This window comes from Cyprinodon tularosa, unplaced genomic scaffold, assembly GCF_016077235.1.
Source record: "Cyprinodon tularosa strain WSP-4 unplaced genomic scaffold, ASM1607723v1 ctg17, whole genome shotgun sequence".
NCBI classification, from domain to species: Eukaryota; Metazoa; Chordata; class Actinopteri; order Cyprinodontiformes; family Cyprinodontidae; genus Cyprinodon; species Cyprinodon tularosa.
In genome coordinates this window covers 3,493,610-3,515,111 of record NW_024038531.1, presented here as the reverse complement: position 1 = coordinate 3,515,111, position 21,502 = coordinate 3,493,610, and the positions used below count along the sequence as shown (strand labels likewise).

The window sequence follows — 21,502 nt, the reverse complement described above, 5'->3', positions numbered from 1 at the left end:
ATTGAGTTCATTTAGAGAAGCACTTTGAACAGCGTGAGTCAGGTTATGAAAGCAGGTTTTTTTTTTCCTAACCTTAGATTTATCCCAGTAGTTGCATCTTATCATTTTGCTTTGTTTTGACATGGTTTCTTGGGGTTGTTAATACACTACGTTACTTAAGCATAGGAACTGCAGTAACTTGTTCATTTGATCTGGGATAGCAGCCAGAACTCTGCAGCCTGGGATTCTTCGGAGCTCCAATGGTGTATATGGCAGCCATCATACATTAACCAGTGAGCTAACTATCTGCTGTGTCATATCAGCTCTAACACTGCAATCTTCTTCATCCAGTTTTAACAACATGCTTAAAATGTTAAGATCCTGTATTTACTTTCTTATCCTGCAATATTTTGTAGTTATTTTTAATGGGATTTTATGTTACAGACCTTAAAGTGCAGCTCTGGAGCCACCACTGGCTCTTAATAGTGGCTAAAAACGATAAAGGATCATCTAATGATTTTGAAAATGGTATATGAACAAATATCATTCTTACAGGCTTTAGCAGATTTTTTAAAAGAACATTTGAATACATTTTTCACAACAGGACATTAAAGAACCATAAATGTTTTTAGATCTACATTTCTTGTCTTTAGCTTGGAAACTGTATTTATTTTTACATAAAATAATATCCTATACAGCAGAAAATAATGCTTCGTCCTTATGGAACGTCTTTGTCCGTATTTTATGAAATAATGATCAGAAAATTCACATTTACTTGAAAAGAAACTAGTCGACATTAAGCATTCTGACAAGTGAAAAACATTGTCATGGATTTTCTCTTCTACATGTGTTATACAGTTTTATAATTCTCAAAGGCACAGATTTTGTAAGTCTAACTTGTGGTTATAACAGGAGCACACTTCCTAATGCAGAAATCTGTGCAGGTTCTTAAAGGCTTAGTTCGAAGAATCAAATCCATCGAACGCATTCGCTAATTAACATAAACTATTTCTGTCCCTCCGCCTTCCCAAACCCCTCATTGTTCAGGCTTTTAATCCAAGCAGGGTATGACGTCAACATTAAAGACTATGATGGCTGGACGCCTCTACACGCAGCGGCACACTGGGGCAAAGAGGAGGCCTGTAGGATACTGGTGGAGAATCTGTGCGACATGGATCTTATTAATAAAATGGTGGGTTGAGATAATGATGGGTATCTGTTGATCACTGTTGTGCAATAGTTCAGCTGTATTGTCACCTCTTTTCTTCAGGGCCAGACTGCTTTTGATGTAGCCGATGAAGATGTATTGGGATACTTAGAGGAGCTACAGAAGAAACAGAATCTGGTGAGTCAGCGTGATCACTGATTGGATAATGTAATCCAGCCTAATCAGTTTGGACCAGCTTCTGAGACCATCTGATTTCATGCGTCCGAGAATCGGAGAGTCATGCTGTTTTCTTTATTCCAGCTTATGAGTGAGAAGAAAGATGTTAAGAAGTCTCCTCTGATTGAAACAACAACCACGGAAGACAACAACCAATCACTGAAAACACCTAAAAGGTAAATGGGCTTCATCCTGGAGGAAAATGATCAGTGGAAATATTTTCCCTTCATAGTTTTTATGCTGCTGTCCAGCAAAAAAAAAAAAAAACTTATTTCTGTGATGTGATGTTTCAGCAAAGAGGCGCTGCTTCTGGAGCCAGAGAAGACGGCTCCACGCATCGAGACCTTGGAGCCAGAGAAGGTGGACGAAGAGGAAGAGGGCAAGAAGGACGAATCAAGCTGCTCAAGTGAAGAGGAAGACGAGGAAGACTCAGAGTCTGAAAATGAAGCAGGTGTGTTTTTTATACAGCTATAAAAACAACAAAAACAGCACTTTGCTTTGAATAACAACAAAGTATACAGAATTTGTAATCATAATGTAACAAAGAACTTTTATTATTCACAGATAAGAGCAAGACTCCAGCAGCGGTGACCAGCAGCACGACCACCACCCCGGCCACAGTCAGCGCGTCATCTCCAACCAGTCCAACTAATCAGGTGACCACGCCCACTTCACCAGTTAAGAAGGTAAGACCAGGTACCGAACATCTGGTCTTTTCTTGGGAACCGTTCACATCAGAAAAGTTCAGTCTTAAAGGCTGTTTTGTATAAAACGTTTAAGGAAGTCCAGTGTTGCAGCACAGGCGCAACTCTGTCATCATTCTACTTCTTTTTTAATAACTGCCAGTCATGTTCTGAACTTGGTGTTACTACAAACTGGAGATACGACTTCCAGCTTGTTCTGCAAAAAAGCCTACAATCCATATAGTATTTATACCCACTGAGCTCTTCATTTCACCTTTTCTTACATATTACAACCACGACATGGATACATTTTACTGGAATTTGATATAAACATTCACAAGTAGCAGATAAAATTGGAACAGATCAGTCAAACATTTAAGTAAACAAGTCATACTTGTATTATGATAAAAAATGAATGAGTTAAATAAATTTGGTCACGTTTAACACATGGAGGACGGTGAGCTTCAGATCCACAGACTTTCTATTAAATGCTATGACTGTAGATGGGTTTAGATTTTTTTAAATTCATGTGAAAAAACCTGAACACCCTACTGATATTGTTTAGCTCTTTAGGTTCCAGGAAACTGAAATCAGTCGACTTAAAATAACCAAATGTAGGTAAGATTGCAGGAATGATTAACTAAATAATTTTACCAAAAAAAAAAGAAAACAGATTTTAGTGGATTCAGAAGTTTTGTCGAATAGAAATATATGGCCACTTTTGGATCTGCTGCCCTCTGCTGGCAAAAAGAAAAATTCCCTCTAAAGATGAGCATTAGAAATTTCTGCAAGGCTCTGTCTTTTTTGTCTCATGTCTTTTGCTGCAAATGTTGGCTGCTGTGTGACTAAAAGAAGCCAACTGAAATGATGTGGATGACCCAATGCTATAGAATGAAGGAAATGGTTTATGAAAAATTGATAAGTTTCACTCATCCTGTCTGCTTTTATTTCTGCTTCTGAAACGTCATACCTTATTTAAAGGCCGGTGCTTACACACCATGCCTTACTTGACTTAATTGACCATTGCCCCTAGTTTGGCTCCATGTAGTGTGACTGGGCTTTAAAATGCCTGTCCTCACACACAGACTGTGTTTCTTTTGCTTCCGCTTCTGTCTTATTCTGCCATTTTCTTTTCCAACCTCTCTGTCTTCCTCCTTGTCTGTCCTATTTTACCATCCTGGCCTCTTTGGCAATGTTGGCTTTAGTCTGATTACATTACACCTCTCATGCCTTTGGCGGAGCCAGGCTGTCCTGCATTGTGGCGTCAAGGTTTGCGCAAAACTGGCATTTCTCTTGTGCCCAAAAAACCTATGGTGAGGCATTGGTGTGCACCGGAGTGGCTGTTTCATCCTACATGCACTTTGCACTCACAAAGCACTAAAGTTTCCCCTAACCCTCCACCAATTTCAGGTGATGTAGGATTTTTCCACTTGCTTGGGTTTGCCTCTTGAAGAATTTTTGTGCTGCACTAAATTGTGATGTCTTCAGGGGCCTGCAGCTGTTGACCCGCTCAGAGGGGTCAACCACAAACAGCTTCCTCCTCTCCTGCTCTCTGAGCCCACGCTCTAGCTGTATGTACTAGAGCTCTAACTACCATTATTCATCATTTTCAGCTTAAGAATAAGATTTGAGTTACCAATGAAGTAAATATTTGTATAATCATATGAAAACAAAAGTAAATTCTAATTCCCCACAGAAATATTTGAATAATTTGACTATTGCTTTTAACCCAGTGGAAAAATCCAACAAGTGATTGAACTTCCCTCTCACTCATAAACATTGCATAGTGCTTTTTCCCCCCCACTTGTAATGGACCGATGCACCGCTAACTTTGTTTTTGACATTGTGTCTGTGTGGATTATATGTTTTCAATGGCTTTTAACCTCTCATGGTGGTTTAAACGGTATGAGGTCCGAGTTTTGTTTGCTAAAACATCAGATTTCATCCGAGTTTTAAATTAGGGTGATAGGATTGTCATTTGATTGGATTTTATTTCCTAAAATTTTAAATATATTTGCCCCAGTTGTTGGTCCCCCTTGAGCTTTCTGTATTTTTTTAAACCTTTAATATAAACTTTGATTTATTCAATTGAGCTTTGAGCTTATGTATTATAACCAAAACACAGTGATGCATAATTGTGAAAGAGAAGGAAAAATCTCTCTTCTACAACACTACTTACACGGCCACCTTTAAATAATATCAAGTGTGGCTATTCTCCATACTTATTAGTTAATTTATTCCACATTATGTAGATGTCTGTTTAAGTACGAATGTATTTATGTGCAGGTTTGCTTAAACGGAAGAAAGGGAGAAAGGTTTGCTGGTGGCAGCAGCATCAAGCTGTTTTAGTCATCAAAAAGCCTTTAAAAAAAACAACTGACTTTTGGTTGAGTTTTTTCACTCCAGCTTTTTATTTGTAAAGGTTTTGAAAACCTTAAATGTTTTGCTCTTCTACTTTACTATTATGTACTGCTGTGTGTTGGTCCTACACAAGGTATCAAAATAGAATACATTAAGCTGACAAAATATGGAAAAGTTCATGGTTTTAATATTATACCAAATGACTGCAGCTGCTTTTTAATTAATCAAGTGTTTGATGTGATTCCTGATTGTTTCTGACTAAGATTACTAAGAACCGATTCATAATCGGGTCCATAAATGCATATTCCATGTTGTCTAAGCTGCTGCCTCATCCTCACAATCTCCAGGTCGTTCAGCCGGCTGGAAAGGTCTCAACCAAAGTGGTGGAGGAGGATAGGAAGGACGAGTCTCCGGCATCATGGCGTCTGGGTCTGAGGAAGACGGGCAGCTATGGGGCGCTGTCTGAGATCACAGCCACAAAGGAGGCTCAGAGGGAGAAGGACACTACAGGCGTAATGCGCTCCGCCTCAAGCCCTCGCCTCACCTCGTCTCTGGACAATAAGGAAAAAGAAAAGGTTAGCTGTGACGAGCCGGTCCAGATCTATCCTAGAAGGCAGCCTGTTTAAACCGCTTCACCTTCCAGCAGAATAACAAGCCTAAATGTGGCGCCAGAGCAGAGGCATAGTTTAGATCAAACTGGCTCCGCCAAAATCCAAACATTCATCACCCTGAGAATCTGTGGCGCGAGTCGAATGTTAGTGTTTATAGATGCTCTCCGCCCGATCCAAGCTTGGGCTGTTTTACAAACAGAAGTGGGCATATAGTTTATTCTCTGAATGTGCAAAGTTGCTCGTCACACCCCAGAAATTGCTGCGGAAAAGGCAGTGAAAAATAAAAAGGATTAGGTTTCTTTTCTCATGGAAAGGCATAAGAAGGTATTTTAGTCTTGATTGATTTTGTTTAAAAACAAGCTTTGAATACAATTTTAGAGAAAAGCTCCAACAGAAGCTTTTATTAATGTAAACAACATTTGTGTTGTACCTTGTTGCTAACAGAATGCTTGTTTATTCTGCTTTCTGAAGGAGAAGGACAAAGGAACCAGACTTGCGTACGTGGCTCCAACCATCCCAAGGAGACTTGCCAGTACTTCAGACATCGATGAGAAGGAAAACAGGTGAACCCCTGGAGCCAAGTAGTGGCTCTGTGCAAACATGCATTGGCAGGAGTTCCTCCTGTGTCTTGAGGCTGTATGTTACCCTGATACTCTGCCCCTAATGCTTTGAATATAAATTTCCCTCCCAAAAAAAGTATAGCAGTAGTAAACATGTCTGTTAGCAGAAATATGAGCACTGAAACAGCTTATGGGTGTGCAGGGACTCCACAGCTCTGATACGTAGCGGCTCATACACTCGGCGACGCTGGGATGATGACTTGAAGAACAGCGAAGGAAGCTCCTCTACCAACCGAACCTCCAGCTACCAGCGCAGGTTAGCCCCTCTTTAACCTCCATTCAAGTCTCTGACCTCCCCGAATCCTGGCCAGTTGCTGTTTTTATCAATTACCCTGTTTGTATGTACATGCTTTTTATAGTCAATCAGCCCACAGCGCCTCTCTATGCTGCTACAGTTTGTTGCATGACTGTACCTGTTCTGTCAAGCTGCAGGGCCACAGTGATTAAAATGCACCACAGTGTTATTTCAGCAAGCCAAGCTACTGTGTGTCATCAGATAAATCATAAACCCCGACACGTAAAGCTGCATTCATCTCTTACCTGACAAATTGTGGCTGTAAGCCACCTTTTGGAAACCGGTTCAATTTTGGAACGTATATTTAGTTTTCCCATCTACCTGCATTTTATAATAATGACAAAAAATAATAGATTTTTATAGTTTCCAAAACACCAAAGTAATTTTATTCCCAGACATTGTCCAGCTGTTTGTTTCTCCTCTCCTGTGCTTTGAATGCAGCAGTAGTATTCTAAGGCTTCAAAGTCGTAAACATGTTTTCTGTGTTTTTATAAATGTTTGTGTGTCCGTGTGTGCTCCTCCACTGCTAACTCTCTTGCCCACCTGCCTACCAACACGCTAGCACGTCCCATACGCTAGCGCTTGGGCGGAGCGGCAGCACGCGGGACGTGCCAGCCAAGTCTTCGTCCACCTCCAGCTTGGACCCTAACACCTGTAACACTAAACCCTGGCAGCCACCCACCTCCCACTACCCGTCTTACAGCATTTACCGCAGGTACAAGGTCGTCTCCACACCCAGCTGTCCTTTCTATCTGCCTCTCTGCTCTGCTGGATGTTTCCTGTCAGACCACCTGATGTTTGATATGTTTGTTTATCCAAATACTTTAAATGCAGGATGTTTTACCAATTGAGCCTTGAAATTGTACCATGCATTGAGCTTTGTTGTTTAATGCAGCAATATACTTTTCAATAAAACCTTGAAGGAATGAATCCAAAAATATCTATTACCTGGACAGGGTGTCTGTGGTCTGTTTGCTATGAACCTGAAGCAGGAAGGAAGCGAAACTGTTGTCATTTGGGGTATGATTTCTTTTGTGTGCCGTAGATAAACGAAATGGAAATTACTCTGCAATCTTCCTCCCTAATCAAAGAAAGTTTAAACTAATCTGAGTCATCTAAGCCTACAGAGTACAAGCTCTCCTCTCCTCAGTGTCTGTAAATCTGACCTGTCCACTCGCTCATAATGTTAGAGAACAAACAGCAATAAAATCCTAACAGCAGTACTTTAATAAGGGCTTCTAACGCGTTGGATTTTCCCTTAAGAGGCATCAACTGCTTGGACTTTGCGTAGCAGAGATGTCCAGGTCTCACTGACACTGCCCTGGACTCGCTGCTCAGGAGTCTTTTGCTGTGACTCTGTGTGTTTCCTGGAGAATCAGTAAACGGGCCCATAAAGTCCTCAGGATTTATGTCGAATACCAACCTGAAGCTACTTCCTGTAAAGGAGTCGAGCTGCAAAATCTGTAGTTTGAAATAAAAAGACAGGTGATACTTAAAGGAATAGTACACCCAAAACATGATTAGCCTTCATTTTCTACTCACCCCCATGCTGAACAAAACTCTGGAGTACTTTTTTGATATCTCAAATGCATCTGGAGATCTGGGAGGCTTCTTGCTGTCTGCTGACATTCAAATAATGGAGGTCTATGGCGCCCGAGACAGAAAGGTCCATAAAAGTCCACAAAAACGTGTCAATATTCCTCCATACTGCTCGTCCAATGTAATCCAAGTGTCCTGAGTGGGTAGCGTCCATAATTTACTCGAAACGAAGTCATTTAGAACGTTTTAGAGCCTAAACAGTAGTGTATAGGATTTCCTAATAGCGCCCCCATGCGCGCTCACGATTCTACGGAAGCCGGCAGACCAAACCAGCGCATTCAGCTCGGCAAAGAACTCATGCACTTCCTCAACACTGAAGTCCTCAGACATTTTTCTTTCGTTGTTTCTTTCTTTGCACAGGTAAACAGCACATTTCTTCTTCTACGCTTGCATTATCGGCAGAGCAGACGCTGAATGCGCACTTTCTTCCGGTTTGGTCTGCCGGCTTCCGTAGAATCGTGAGCGCGCATGGGGGCGCTATTAGGAAATCCTATACACTACTGTTTAGGCTCTAAAACGTTCTAAATGACTTCGTTTCGAGTAAATTCTGGATGCTACCCACTCAGGACACTTGGATTACATTGGACGAGCAGTATGGAGGAATATTGACACGTTTTTGTGGACTTTTATGGACCTTTCTGTCTCGGTCACCATAGACCTCCATTATTTGAATGTCAGCAGACAGCAAGAAGCCTCCCAGATCTCCAGATGCATTTGAGATATCAAAAAAGTACTCCAGAGTGTTGTTCAGCATGGGGGTGAGTAGAAAATGAAGGCTAATCATGTTTTGGGTGTACTATTCCTTTAAGGTGTTCTTTTTTTTGTTCTTCTGGTATTCATTGCAACTCTGTCTCCACAGCGGCTCTTTTGGCAGACGACACGAGGAGCCCAGCTCCACCACCTCCTCCTCTTCTACAACCACCACCTCCTCGTCTGTTACCTCACCCACAGGCCATCGCAGCCTCCTCTCCAGCCTGGGTTCCTCTTCCACCCGAACTGGCTCCACCAGTCTCACCAGCAGGTAAAGCTGGTGGAAATGACAGCTTTGTAGAAACGAATAAATCCTTCAAAGTGTGAAGCAGGTTTCCTTCCTGTTAGTAAAATGCTGACTGTGTGAACAGGTACTGGTCTGAGGAGAGTGCAGAGAGGGAAAAGGAGAAGGACTCGGCTGCTGTTATACCCACTATAAACACTGGCTCCACCACGACAACCACGTCTGCCACTACCACAACCGCCCTATCAACCACTAGCACCGGCGTAGTCACCGGCTCAGAACGGCGCAGGTAACGCTGGAAAACTTTGAGTTCTCTCAAAACTGATGCTTTTTTAATTTACACTGGGAGGGAAAGAGTTTTCCAACGTTGTGTTGATGCAGGTTATGGTGCAGCAGCACTGAAATAAACCACCTGTCTCTGTGGGAGCAGGTTCAGAGCTTTGACGGCTCTAATAACTTCCCCATATAAGGAAGGTGGGCAAAAGCTGCTTCTTTGGCTCAAGGCTGCGGCTCTTTTCCCCTCTGAAACAGTTCATCCTGCTGTGTGGCCAACAGAAGCCGTTCTGATAAGTTAAAGGATATTGTAGCAGAATGTTGAGTCTGGGTTTTAAACTGGACGAACACGACGTTCTCAGTTTTTTACTCTCTTACGCTCTGTGCTACAGTTCATTCACAGCAGGGAAGCAGAAAGGCCTCAACATGGTTTAGAAATAAAAATGATCTATTCGTCCACTCCAGATCCTGAAAGGGGGTCCATACACGTTCTGAAAAAACCTGTAATTTAAGGCATTTTCCAGGTCTGGATGATTATGGAAAGATAATTTCTTCCATCCTTTATTCCCTGTCCTGCTGTCTAAATGGTTTGTCATTTATTGTATCTTTCATTTCTTCTTTTCTCCCTTTCCTCTTTGACTTTTACATCTTTTATTATTCATTTCTTTTTTTGTATCCTTTGTACACTAGATTCAATTTAATTATTAAATACTTTATTTATCCCAGAGGAGAATCAAAATAATTATTTTCCTTTCTCCAATCTTTAGTTTCTTCCCTTCATCCTGTCTTTTTCATTTCTCCTTCCCTCTTTTGTTTCCTATGCCTGTCATTTCTTATATCTTCCTACCATATTTTCTATTTCCTGGTTTCCATATTGTATTGTATCTCCTCTAACTCCATTTAGACTCACTGCCACCCCCTACAGGTCATTTATAACCTGTTACCTGTCCTAAGTCCTAATGACTCTTCCTGCCTCTGACTCTCGTTATACAAAAAAGAAAAAGGTTGGGTCCCACCTGTGACATCTGCATTTGTCTCAGCATCAGCAGAAAAGGAAGAAAAAATATGAATTAGATTTCTTACATCAGATTAGTGGTTAAATTCTTTCTTTTCATTTTGTTGTCGTGGACAGGTCGTACCTGACACCGGTGCGAGACGAGGAGTCGGAGTCTCAGAGGAAAGCTCGATCCAGACAGGCCCGCCAGTCGAGGAGGTCCACACAGGTGAATTACTCAGCAATGCTGACAGTAAACAGGAAATGTATTTTCATTAAAATACATTTATAAAAAAATGGAGAGTGGAGCATTCAATCACTAAAATATAAACCTAAACAGTTCTGTGTAACATTGGATAACTTTAGTGCCACGGATCCAAAAGTAAAAGTAATGTTTCCTTGTTTCTTCAGGGCGTGACTCTGACTGACCTTCAAGAGGCTGAAAAAACAATCGGCAGGAGTCGTCCGCAAAAGACGGAGGAGAAGGAGGAGAAAGAGAAGCAGGACAAGGAGAAACAGCAGGAGGAGAAGAAGGAGACTGAGACTAAGGAGGATGATTACCGATCAAAGTACCGGAGCTTTGAAGAGGTACCTGCTTTGTCTTTGTATGCCTCTCCTCATTCAGGCTGCCGTATTTAATTCTATTAATGGTTCTCCTTCCAGCGTTATCGGCCGTCGTCTTCGTCCTCTGCCATTTCATCCGTCAGCACTGCCTCCACAACTCCGTACTCCAGCTCGTCGTTGTCCTCCACCTCCAGCTCCCTCAACAGGCCCAACAGTCTGACGGGAATCACCTCATCTTATAGCAGATCCTCTCGAGAAGCAGAAAAGGGTGAGTCTGTGACGTTTGTGGCACATTTTGATTTGAAACGCTGCAGATAATGTTATTTACTGGCAGAAAGTTTTCTCCAAAGCAAACTTTAATTTTTTTACTTTGTTTTCATAACCTAAAATATTCCAACCTTATTAGTTGGATCTGACACATTGATTGTCAGCAAAAAAGCAGATTATAGCTTAAAGGAAGACTATTTACCATCGGTTCCAAAGCTGCCTTGAAGTTGATTATAAACACATTCAGCTTTATCTAACAATTGCGCAAAATTATTTTCTGTTAGTGCACAGAAAAGATCGATAGAAGAGATAGAGGAAAATATAATACAATAAGACTGAATAGAATAAGTAAACTCACAACCCATACAGTAAAATTACACCCCTCCCCTATAAACAGTGTATAATTGCTGAAATTTAGATTTTTGATATGCTTTGTTTATATTTTCAAAATGAAATGTTTAGATTTAGAGATAAATTACGGTAGTGAATAATGCAGTATTATTGGTGAATAGTGAACCCAAAATGTCTTGTTGAATGATAGAAGCGGACAGAAGGGATGAGGAAAAGGAAGGGGAGGACAAGTCTCAGCCCCGCTCCATTCGGGATCGCAGGCGGCCCCGCGAGAAGAGGCGCTCCACTGGGGTGTCCTTCTGGACTCAAGATGTAAAACCTCTTTTTGATAATAATTTCAGCTTCTGCAGGTCGGGACATCAAACATGGCTGCAACCCCTTTCTGTGTGATTTTATATTCCAGGGTGATGAAAATGACCCGGAGCAGCAGTCTGACTCGGAGGAGGGCAGCACCAAAGGAGACTCACAGGTACCTAACCTGACAGTGTAAGGACAGGAAGAGGGGACCTCAGCCTGTCCGTCCAATCAAAGCAGTCCTATTATAGAATCCTTTATAGCTACGACTGACTTTCCTCTCTCCCATTTTTATCACCTTCCTCTGATCGTCTGTTGCTTCGCTGACCTTAGAAATCAAAGACACTAAGCTTTAGTGGATATTCAGAAAAGATCTAAAGAAGGGATTTTTTTTAAGGTTTTAAAATCTAATCATGTAGCAATTTAACTTTAATCCAAACAAAATAAACCTCTTAAAGAAGTGGTTTCCATGCTGTCCACTGCAGGATTAGGCAGAAAAGGGCAGTTTTATAATCTCATTAGTTCCTGGGTGAACTTCCTGTTTGGAGAGAAGAAGGCTAGACGGACAGTTGTTGTTTGAAGTCGGCCATCAGGGACAAGAAGAGGAACACCAGCTGTTAGCCGTCACTTACGACGGGTGGAGCAGCAGCTAAAGAGGAAGCAAGCTTTTATCGCTGCGTCTCAGACGTACAGGAAGTCATTTCGATCAGGGATTTTCCAACTACTAACGCACTGCTAAATAAAAGCAAATATTAAGAATAAACTTGGTAGTCCTGCATTTTATTTATGCATTATTCAGGCTGGTCAGAATTTAACTTTTTCTTTTAAATGTTATATTAACTTAAACTTTTTTTCTTATTGTCTTACAGAGCGACAGATTGTCCAGGTAAGCTGCATCATCATATCTTGTTATTTTTCACATATCCATTACTGTGACAATGTCCACAGCTGATATTGATTGATTTTATTCTTTAGATACACAGTATTTATATTGTAAAAAAACTGTACAGTACATTAATCTATTTGTATTATTTTTCCGTCTGTTACTTTTTTATACTCTTTTTTTCTTTGGTCCACATTGTGTGACCACTTCTACTACAACCTTTTGCTGCTGTAAAAAAAACACAATTTCCCCATTATGGGACAATAAAGGAATTTTCTCTTCTATTGTTGTTCTGCTATGTTTGTTTTTTTACGTATTTATTTTCTAATGTTTCTTTTCTCTTGATTTTCTTTTCAGAAATGAGAGCACTTCATATTTAGATCGCAACGATGCTCTTTATACCCGTAGTTATGGTGAGAGTCGAAGGCCGTACTCAAGCCGGTTGGATAGAGACGACACCACTGATTACAAAAAGGTAGTCTTTATTTACGAGTGATCTCTTGATGTCATAACCCTCAGTACAACAAGATATTAACACCATATGAAACGTGAAGGCCATTTATGTCCCTTTTGAAATCCTTCAAGTAATCCTTCTGGTTGACATATTGGTCAGAAAATGAAATAATTAGCAACCAGGAAGTAGAGATTTGAAGCGTTAATGCACATTTTAAAGAAAACTAGTAGCAGCATGTTTGATGAGGTTTGATGATTTGGGCTCATTTCACCCTACTCCAGATTTGGCCATCGGTTAAAATGCTGCTCTGAGCCATCGACGGATCGATGAACCCAAACTCTGCATCAAATCCTCAAGTTTAGACGTAAACTTGATTCTCAAACAAAATTTTAAAACATCAGCAGAGGGTTCCCGCGGGTCCTTAAAAGGTCTTAAAAGGCATTGAATTCTTCAAAATAAAACTATGGCCTTAATTGGTATTAAAATGTCTTAAATCAGTCTTTCGTAGGTCTTAATTTTTAAAACATCATAAATAATTTTTGTAATCTAAATAAAACATTAAAATTTACTCTTTTTTTTTTTTATCTAAAAAAAATAACGGCTCGCCATTATTGGTTCCGTCCCGACAGCAGAACCAATAAAAGCGTTGTTGCGGCCGGGACATTTGGGAGATGCGCCATTAACTTTTTGTCTTGAAAATATGAGCAAGTGTAAATGTCACCAAAATTGGCTCCAGCCAAGAGTTTTCTACATGGCTAAAACCAGGGAACATACATGAGGCTCAGTGGATTTTGTGCAAGAAGTCATTCAAGCTCAGAAGGATGGGAATTAAGGCAGTGGAGTCACACATGCGAAGCGCGAAACACAAAGCGTCAAAATAGAGTTACCGTGAAACAGCCGGTATTTCTCGGTTTTGTCCACTTATCACCAAATAAAACATACTAAGAAAACGATACAAAGAAAAATAGCTGCAAAAAAGACTTAGCACTGGTTATGTTGAGGCTTTAAAACTGATTTGTTTTGTTCCCTTCCAAAACAAAGTTTGTGAATTCAGTTAAATAATTATTAAAATATATCTGTCATTTGTGTGTTTTTAGCTTTCTTCCTGTATGGGAAGCTTTTCAAAATTTGAAACATTAGTGCAGTGGTTTATGTTAAAATAAACCTTTGGGTTAAGTTGTCGCAAGCAGGTTTTTCTTGTTTCTTGTGAATTTGGTCTTAAATTTTTATTTCAAGTGGCATTAAAAAGTCTTGAATTTAACTTGCCTTATGCTGTAGGAACCCTGCAGTAAATTATGAGACCATCAGAAACAAAACAAAAAACTTTACTGTCAGTTTATCAAGAAAGGAAGGTCAAACCATTCACAATAATAACATTAACTGCTGAACGAGTGTTCTGACATGCTAAATGAGACTCTAAACAGGATTTGAAGTTCTCTTATTTTTTCTCAGCTCTATGAGCAGATCTTAGCTGAAAACGAGAAGCTGAAGGCTCAGTTACGCGACACTGATCTGGAACTGGCAGACTTGAAGTTACAGTTAGAGAAAGCCACACAGGTACGCACACTTTTCACTTTTCTTCATTCAAAACGCATTTGTGCTGCGATTGGAGTTTAATGATGTGTGTTTTTTAAACGCAGAGGCAGGAACGCTACACTGACCGATCCCAGCTTGAGATGGAGAAAAGGGTAATGAGAGAAACTCCTCACCAACCAGCCTCTGTTATATAACCATGAACTAAACCCAGTAGATCCTTTCATGTGTGTCTCAGACTAATGAGAATTAGTTTTTTTTTAATAATTTTCAGTTTTTTTGACTCATGGATGTTTCAAACATCCTAGTAACACTGCTAATGGGTTTATGTCTGAAGGTAACAAGCAGGCCCCCTTACCAGCTGGGTGGTGGTATGATGAGTTTTTGTAACGGCCTCCTCTCTGCTGCTGCCTGTAGGGTCACTTATGCTGTGGTAGCTGCCATCAGTCAGGCTCTCCACTCAGAACGCTGCCACCTTTGTTATTCTTTATTTTTTTTTCCCTTCTCCTTCCACTTGTTTTGAAACATTAGTGGCAGTGTGTGATCGCCACCTCTGTAGACTCTTTATTTTCAACTGTTTTTAATGTGTGGAAATGACTTTCAGATATTGTGCTAAAATACAATAAAAAAAAAATCCACTGCATGTGTTTTCAACCTTTTACTTTTTAAGTTATTTCAGTTTTATTAACTTTAAACCCAGCCGAATAGAAATCATAGCCATCAGTTTAAGATTATCAATTTGGTGATTTTTTTTTTTTTTTTCCCAGTCATTTGATTATTTATTTTAGTCATTTTCTGATTTACAGTCACTATTTAGAATATTAAATCCAGTTTTAGTCACTGATTAGGCCTGAACTGGCTGTTGCTTGCACACCCCTCACAGGACATGCGAGTGAAGTGTGTGATCACCAGACACCCTCTCCCACGGCGTGTTAAATACGTTGCTGATGGGTTCTTCTGCTTTTTGGTCTGATTCAGTGTTAAACCAGCCTCTCTTTTCCCAACAGGAAAGAAGAGCTCTAGAAAGGAAGATTTCTGAGATGGAGGAGGAACTTAAGGTACCAAACGTTACATGCATGAATGGACCGTTAGGTGTTTTACTACAGCAGGAGTCTGTGTCGCTAAGTTAGGAATTTGGTAATCAGAGATGCACAGATCTGAGGTTTGTGGGAGATTGTTTTTCTGAAGCTTCATCTGAGGTAGACGGGATAAAAAAACACTTTTCAGAAATGTGCTCAGCATTTATCTGATTTTTATTTAACTGGGACTATGTTGCAAGTGTGTCACTTTTAGCAAAAAGCTCATTTCAATCTGTATTCCCAATAAAAAAAGAAGACATAAACATTCAGAGTTTTATCCATAAAAAGAAGAAATAGAATAAAAAATAAATCTATTTATACAGAAATCTAACAATAAAAATGCTTTTTTTTTAACTAGATCTAGCTGTCAGTACAGCTTCAGCACCAAAGTTGTTGCTATGACAACCTGATGTTGCTCATGCAAGATCTGTTCAGCATCCAGAAAACTGCAAATCAGATTTCTTATTGTCAGACCTGTATGTCCATTAAAAACGACAGATTTATGGTTTTATTGCCCAGTAATGACTCCCAGTGTTCTTCCAGATCTCACCAGCGGATCAGGAAATTTTCCAATTAAGATGTTTCATCATCTGTTTACTTTTTAACCCAACAAACAATAAGCATGGGGAGAAAAATGGTTAAGTTAGATGTCACAGAAAGTAAAGTAGGTAAATGATACAGACACACTTTTAAAACACCATGCTTCAAATAATAAGCTGTCCTGTTAGTGAGTTCAATGACCACAAAAAGTGGGAGTTTTTAGTTTTAATGCATTTGATATACGGATGGGAAATAAAACCGATTGTTGAGTTTTTGGCTTGCATCTTAGAGATCATAGCCAAAACATATTCCTTGGATCTGATCCCTGACTGATTGGTTCATCAATAAAAGCAACATATAGATGCTAGATCTTAATACAATTGTTTGGAATTAAGAAGTTTATTTGATATAGATATATTCCACATGGTGATGTATTATTTTAAATTTTTAAGGTTTTGGCTGGAGAATAAAGCCACAAGCATCAAATGTTTGCTTTTGGATTTTCCTAAGATGGATTTTTGCTAAAATTCTAAAGTGATCCGTTTTCTTTCTGCTCATTTTCGTTCCGTTTTGTTTAAATTCAGAGAAAGGTTGAGCTTTTAAAGATGCTTAAATCTGTCCATGATGCACATTGAAAAGTTGAATGGAAGGAAAAAAATGTGAGGGTGTCTAAAAGCAGCAGAAACGGCTCGATGATTTTAGTTTTACCATAATTATCAAAATGAACAGAAAGATTTTTTTAAATAAAAATTTCTGAGAAATCTTTTCAATTATCTAAGATGCACCATTGTGAGGTTACTGCTACAGAAATCAAATAAGCAAAGGGGTTTCCAGATGCAGAAACATGTTAAACAAAAAGTCTGTTAAGGTTTAACTAACTACTCAGTTAATCCTCAATTCTAGATTGTTTCTTCTTATCTGAACATTTTAAGCTACTTGATGTGATCTGTGACCATCAGTGTTTAGACTCCTCTATTGATAAGTGAGATTATTTAATCCTTTGCTGGAAAACTGACTGAAAGAAGAGAGGATTAAAGCGATCTATTAAACTCCTGGTAAGACTGTTGTCTTAGAAGTGTGATTGAAGGATTTTTTTTAGCTGTTGGGCTGCTTGGTTCTTAGAGTCACTTTACCGTTTGGTCTCCAAGCATCATGCTAAACCAGAAAGCTTTTAATCATTCCTGTTTTCTGAATCTGTCCCATTTTCTAATATTCTTCCTTTTCTGTTTCCCCCTTTTCCTCCTCCTCTTCCCTCCTTGATTTATTTATAAATCCTTTGTTGATTTTTGTCTTTAAACACATTTCTCCTCTGCCACTCTCACCCTCTGTCTCCTCCCCTTTTGTCTTTCTTCTCCACCCCATCCTCCCTGCAGAACCTCCCCCAGGTAAAGCAGGTTCAGACCCTGCGGCAAGTTAAGGAGCGGCTGCAGGCTGAGAACCGGGCCCTGGCCCGCGTGGTGGCCAAGCTCTCACAGTCGGCCTGCAGCCAGCTGCCCGCCAGCGACCTCTAAGCCACGTTTGTCTGTCCACCACCATCTTCTCCTTCTGTCCTCTTTTATCCCCTCCCTCTCTTTCTTCTCATGCTCCATTTGTGCTCTGCCCCGCACCCGTAGACAGGCAGGTGTCCAGCCGCCCTACTCTGACTGTTTGATCCTCTCCTGCCTCCCCAAAGCTTTTGGTTTTCAGATTGGGGAGGCCGTTTGCTTTATACAGCAGGACACTCTCCTTTTACAGTCTGCTACTGTCAGGGACTTTCCAAAAGCTACCGCTAATAAATATGCCAAAAAGATCTGATGAGAGCTTAGGTGAGTGACAAAGGAAGACGTGCATCTAAATTCCCAGAAATGTTTGAAAGCTCTGGAAAGGAAAGTGTCCTTTTTGTGGTTTCTAGTTTGATGCTTTCCTCTGAGGTAGCTCAGTCCATCACTTTGACTTCCTCTGGTTTTTATTGCATGAATTAGCTACCTGCAGCATCTCTTTCATTTGTCCCAGAGTATCAAACTGAACCCGTCCCCCTGCCAGCCAACAAACTGGGACCTTTTGTATTTATAATGCTTCAATTTTCGCACATTTTGCAAACGGTCAAAAAGAAAAATGTCCTACATGAAGAGGAAGACTTGCTGTTCATCAACCACATGGTTAAACATGGTGGTGACAGCATCATGCTATGGGGATGCTTCTCTTTAAGAGTTCAGAGGGGTTGATAGGAACCAGTTGTTTTAGATAACAGCGACTTCGGTGCTCTGCAACCTTTACGTGCGTCTTTATTTGCCTTCAAAGAGGTCAAAGATTTGACTGCAGATGTAAAATAAATTGTAGATGCACCCTGGGAAACGGGAAGGAAAAATATTTTATAATTAGATTTTTCTATTTGTAAAATGATTCCAAAAAGTGTGGCCATCTTCGTTCTTTTACTTCCAAATTATGCGCTGATCACATTGAAGCTCAGTAAAATTTGTGGCTGTAAGGCAACAGCATGTGGAAGAGTTAAAGGGCTGATTTCCTTTTGCAGCTCTGAATTTCTTTTATATTTTCATTTTATTTAGACATTTTTTCAGTGAGAAGAAACCTTTTTTGAATAGTCGGAGCATACGGAAAACATTATGAACATCAGATGGTTATGAATATAGGCTTTTCTTCTCTTTCACTCCTAGGCTTTTGAGTTCTTTAGATAAAAACTATGGAAATGAAATGTTTTAACCTTTTGTTTTGGATTGAAACTTGTCAGGTCTAAGCACCTAAAACATCATATATACAGGAAAAGAAAGAAGGCACAGAGACAATTAATTTAGTTACTCGTGAGGAGAGTAGGAAGAGACTGCGGAGTTTACAATCTCCACCCCACTCTGCAGTCTTCAGCTTTCTCCTCGCTATTTATTGCAGAAAAGGGGATGTCCCTAATTACACCAGCTGAGGTTTAACTAAAGGGAAGGGAAACAAAAGGATCTTACTTTAAACCTCAGCACATATGTTAAAACAAAGCATGTGGTTGTTTTACAATCGGATTGTTCCAAGAACACCTGTTTAGAAGAAACATGTGATAGAGGATGTTCAGGCCTGTTTACAACCTGTCCGTTGCATGACCTTTATCTGGAACGATCTTCAGCAAGAGTTAATAAAAGATGAATCACACATTATACATCATAATAGTTCATTAGAACACAACCCATGAGACACAAACAAAGAGTATAAATAAAATATTTGTAACAAAATTACAGTAAATATTTGGGGAAATAAATCAGATTCTAGTAAAATCTCTTAAACTGAGTGAGAGAAACATTGTTCATTCATGTTCCCTCGGTCCATTCTTATTAGATTTGACTCTTAAAACTGTAGATTTTACACCCAGCTGGACCTTTAGTGTTCACTCAGGTCGAGCCGCTGAGTTCAGACGGTTAAAAGTTGGTCTACATGTTGTAGAATCAACCCTCTGACTCTGCAGCCGCTTTAGGAGGTCCATTCCACCCCCCCGCTGGCTGCTGATTAGCAGCCGCTCAGATTCTGCATGGCTTTCTGAGGATCTCTGGCCTGTGGTGTGCCCCCTCCCCCCCTCTCCTTTGCCTTGGATCAAAACTGTTATGTCAATCTTATATTTTGACAAACAAAACCCATGAAATGCTGTGTGAATTCTGACTGTTAATGGATGCCTTAATGTTTGAACCACGCATTGAAACTCCTCTAAGCTTTCTCTCTCTTCCTCCCTCCTGTCCCCCCCCCCCCCAAATTTTCCCGTTATTTCCCTTTCAGATGCTCCCTGACTTGAAAGCAGACAACCAGAGACTAAAGGACGAGAACGGAGCACTCATTCGCGTCATTAGCAAGCTTTCCAAGTAGAAACAGACCCCGCCCTCGACCGCCCCTTCTTCTGCACCCGCTTGTCCCCCCCCATGGCAGCAACTAATGGAATTGCACATATAGATATTAATTGCAACAGACATCAGAGACGAGACTCCTCCTTTTGTTCTGTTTCCCCAAGCTCTCCCTTTTTTGCTCCCTCACCACCACCGCTGCAGCCTCCATCCATCCCTCCATCCATCCATCCCTCCATCCTCCCTGGGCTGTAGTCCTCCTGATCGGTGTGGCCGCTGTTCTGATAGAAGCGCTGAGTTTACAGAGCAAAAAGGAGAAAGCGTTTGAGAGCGACGTGGACGGAGAAGCCTGAAAACTATTTAACCAATAAGCCTTAGTTGTACATAAGAAGAAAAACACTTGCATCAATCTCCTTTCTCTCAGCTATCACTGATGAACAGATATTATCCTTCACCTGATTTTATTTGTGCCACTCTTATTTGTTTTTTTGCTCCTGTTTCCTCTCTGTGTTGTGTGCGGTGTGATTTCCTCCTCCCCTTTTTTAAAGCGCTACTTCCAGCACCTAATTTATCATTATTATTTGCGCCCCATGCACCCCCCCATGCCCAATCAGGCTCGCAGATCACAAGCACACATCATCTCCCCCCCCTCCCCCTGTTTTCGTACCTCTGTGCGTCTTCCTCCAAGAGGGAAAAAAAATGAATTCTGGCGGATCTGGTGGAGTTTAAGCTTTCACTGTATGTGCAATATGCATTTCTTTCTTTCTTAAAAAAAAAAATGCTTTAATGAGTTCATCACATGTAGGATTTCCACTCCTGACGCTTCCATCGCTCCATTTCTTCTCCTTTTTTTTTTCTTTTAAGTTTGTAGTCTGTTTATATATTTCTCACTTTGTTTTAGCAGGTACTGAGTGATTCTGTATATACCTGTACGTATTTTGTTTGAGAGCAGCACATGGCATGCGTTTATGGATCCCGTCTGTTACTATTAAAAACTATACAAATTCCAGAGGACAAAGAGGTGTGTTTTTAATTATTTTTCTTTTATAGTTTAAGGAAATCAGACACAGTAGTCTCTTTTATGGGATGACGTTTTTGTTTTCTTATTTGTTTTTTTTTTTGGTTCATATAATAGTGAAATCTAAAGAGTTATCGCTTCACTACATTTCACTTTTATTGTATTCAGTATCTTGGATGAGTGCTGTTTTGTTTCCCATTCTTTTTAAAAAGCTGTAGTATTATAGGCAAGATATTGTCACTTAAATAAAATGTTTGACAAAAAAAAAAAAGAATTGAATATCTTAGATATTGCTAACCCAGTCCTTTCTACATTGTCTACATGCACTGTCGATGCCATGTGAGGATTCGTTTGGGGTTAAAACGAAACGCCACCATCAGCTGTTCCATTCAACATTTTATGCATTTCAGTGGCCTTTTAAGGAAGTTTTAGTAAAACAAGTTTAAGAGAAGATAACTGCAGATGGACTGACGGCTGTCTGCTCTGGTTTAGACTTTTTTTTTTTTTTTCAGTTCTTTCCTGTCATCTTGTAAAATAGGTGTGTGGCTTAATACATGCAAGCTGTGCTGTGACTACCAACCACTGAAGAGTTCATTAAAAATAAACTTGTACATTGTAAAGTCCCCCTGTCTCTTTATTTGCTGCATTTTACAGTTCCAGTTTTAAGGTCAGTCAGTTTTTATTAACCTTTTGCCTTTAATTTTTTATTTTTTTATACTGATTAGAAAAATCACTCAAATATGAACAAACTGAATGAATTTTCTATTTCAAAGCGATCCTTAGGTTGTTATTCAGCTTTATGGTGGAAAATTAATGCAAGGATTATAAACCAGCTGCCTTCTTGAGTTGACATAAAATAAGATCAATATAAAGAATATAAAACTGGTATTGAGTATTTTTAGAAGTTTTCCAACCGT

General features: G+C 40.0%; 1 protein-coding gene across 6 annotated transcripts in view; it reads left to right on the top strand.

Moving 5' to 3' along the window:
• The window catches only part of ppp1r12a (protein phosphatase 1, regulatory subunit 12A), a 55,901-nt gene extending 34,693 nt beyond the window's left edge, over positions 1 to 21,208 (top strand). The window contains exons 5-28 of one of the 6 annotated variants that reach the window (XM_038281331.1): positions 1,027 to 1,171; positions 1,250 to 1,324; positions 1,448 to 1,539; positions 1,657 to 1,814; positions 1,928 to 2,049; positions 3,252 to 3,359; positions 4,755 to 4,982; positions 5,490 to 5,581; positions 5,781 to 5,894; positions 6,496 to 6,648; positions 8,392 to 8,553; positions 8,654 to 8,815; positions 9,932 to 10,022; positions 10,205 to 10,381; positions 10,457 to 10,625; positions 11,166 to 11,287; positions 11,379 to 11,444; positions 12,139 to 12,155; positions 12,510 to 12,627; positions 14,059 to 14,163; positions 14,247 to 14,294; positions 15,147 to 15,197; positions 17,132 to 17,143; positions 19,506 to 21,208. In XM_038281331.1, the coding sequence (XP_038137259.1) occupies positions 1,027 to 1,171; positions 1,250 to 1,324; positions 1,448 to 1,539; positions 1,657 to 1,814; positions 1,928 to 2,049; positions 3,252 to 3,359; positions 4,755 to 4,982; positions 5,490 to 5,581; positions 5,781 to 5,894; positions 6,496 to 6,648; positions 8,392 to 8,553; positions 8,654 to 8,815; positions 9,932 to 10,022; positions 10,205 to 10,381; positions 10,457 to 10,625; positions 11,166 to 11,287; positions 11,379 to 11,444; positions 12,139 to 12,155; positions 12,510 to 12,627; positions 14,059 to 14,163; positions 14,247 to 14,294; positions 15,147 to 15,197; positions 17,132 to 17,143; positions 19,506 to 19,592 (2,674 nt within the window). In that variant the 3' untranslated portion in view covers positions 19,593 to 21,208. Of the gene's footprint in view, positions 1 to 1,026; positions 1,172 to 1,249; positions 1,325 to 1,447; positions 1,540 to 1,656; positions 1,815 to 1,927; positions 2,050 to 3,251; positions 3,360 to 4,754; positions 4,983 to 5,489; positions 5,582 to 5,780; positions 5,895 to 6,495; positions 6,649 to 8,391; positions 8,554 to 8,653; positions 8,816 to 9,931; positions 10,023 to 10,204; positions 10,382 to 10,456; positions 10,626 to 11,165; positions 11,288 to 11,378; positions 11,445 to 12,138; positions 12,156 to 12,509; positions 12,628 to 14,058; positions 14,164 to 14,246; positions 14,295 to 14,476; positions 14,678 to 15,146; positions 15,198 to 17,131; positions 17,376 to 19,505 lie in introns of those variants that run through there. The other 5 variants (XM_038281329.1, XM_038281333.1, XM_038281332.1 and 2 more) reach the window with 5 other exon arrangements.
• Positions 21,209 to 21,502: the final 294 nt, after the last annotated feature.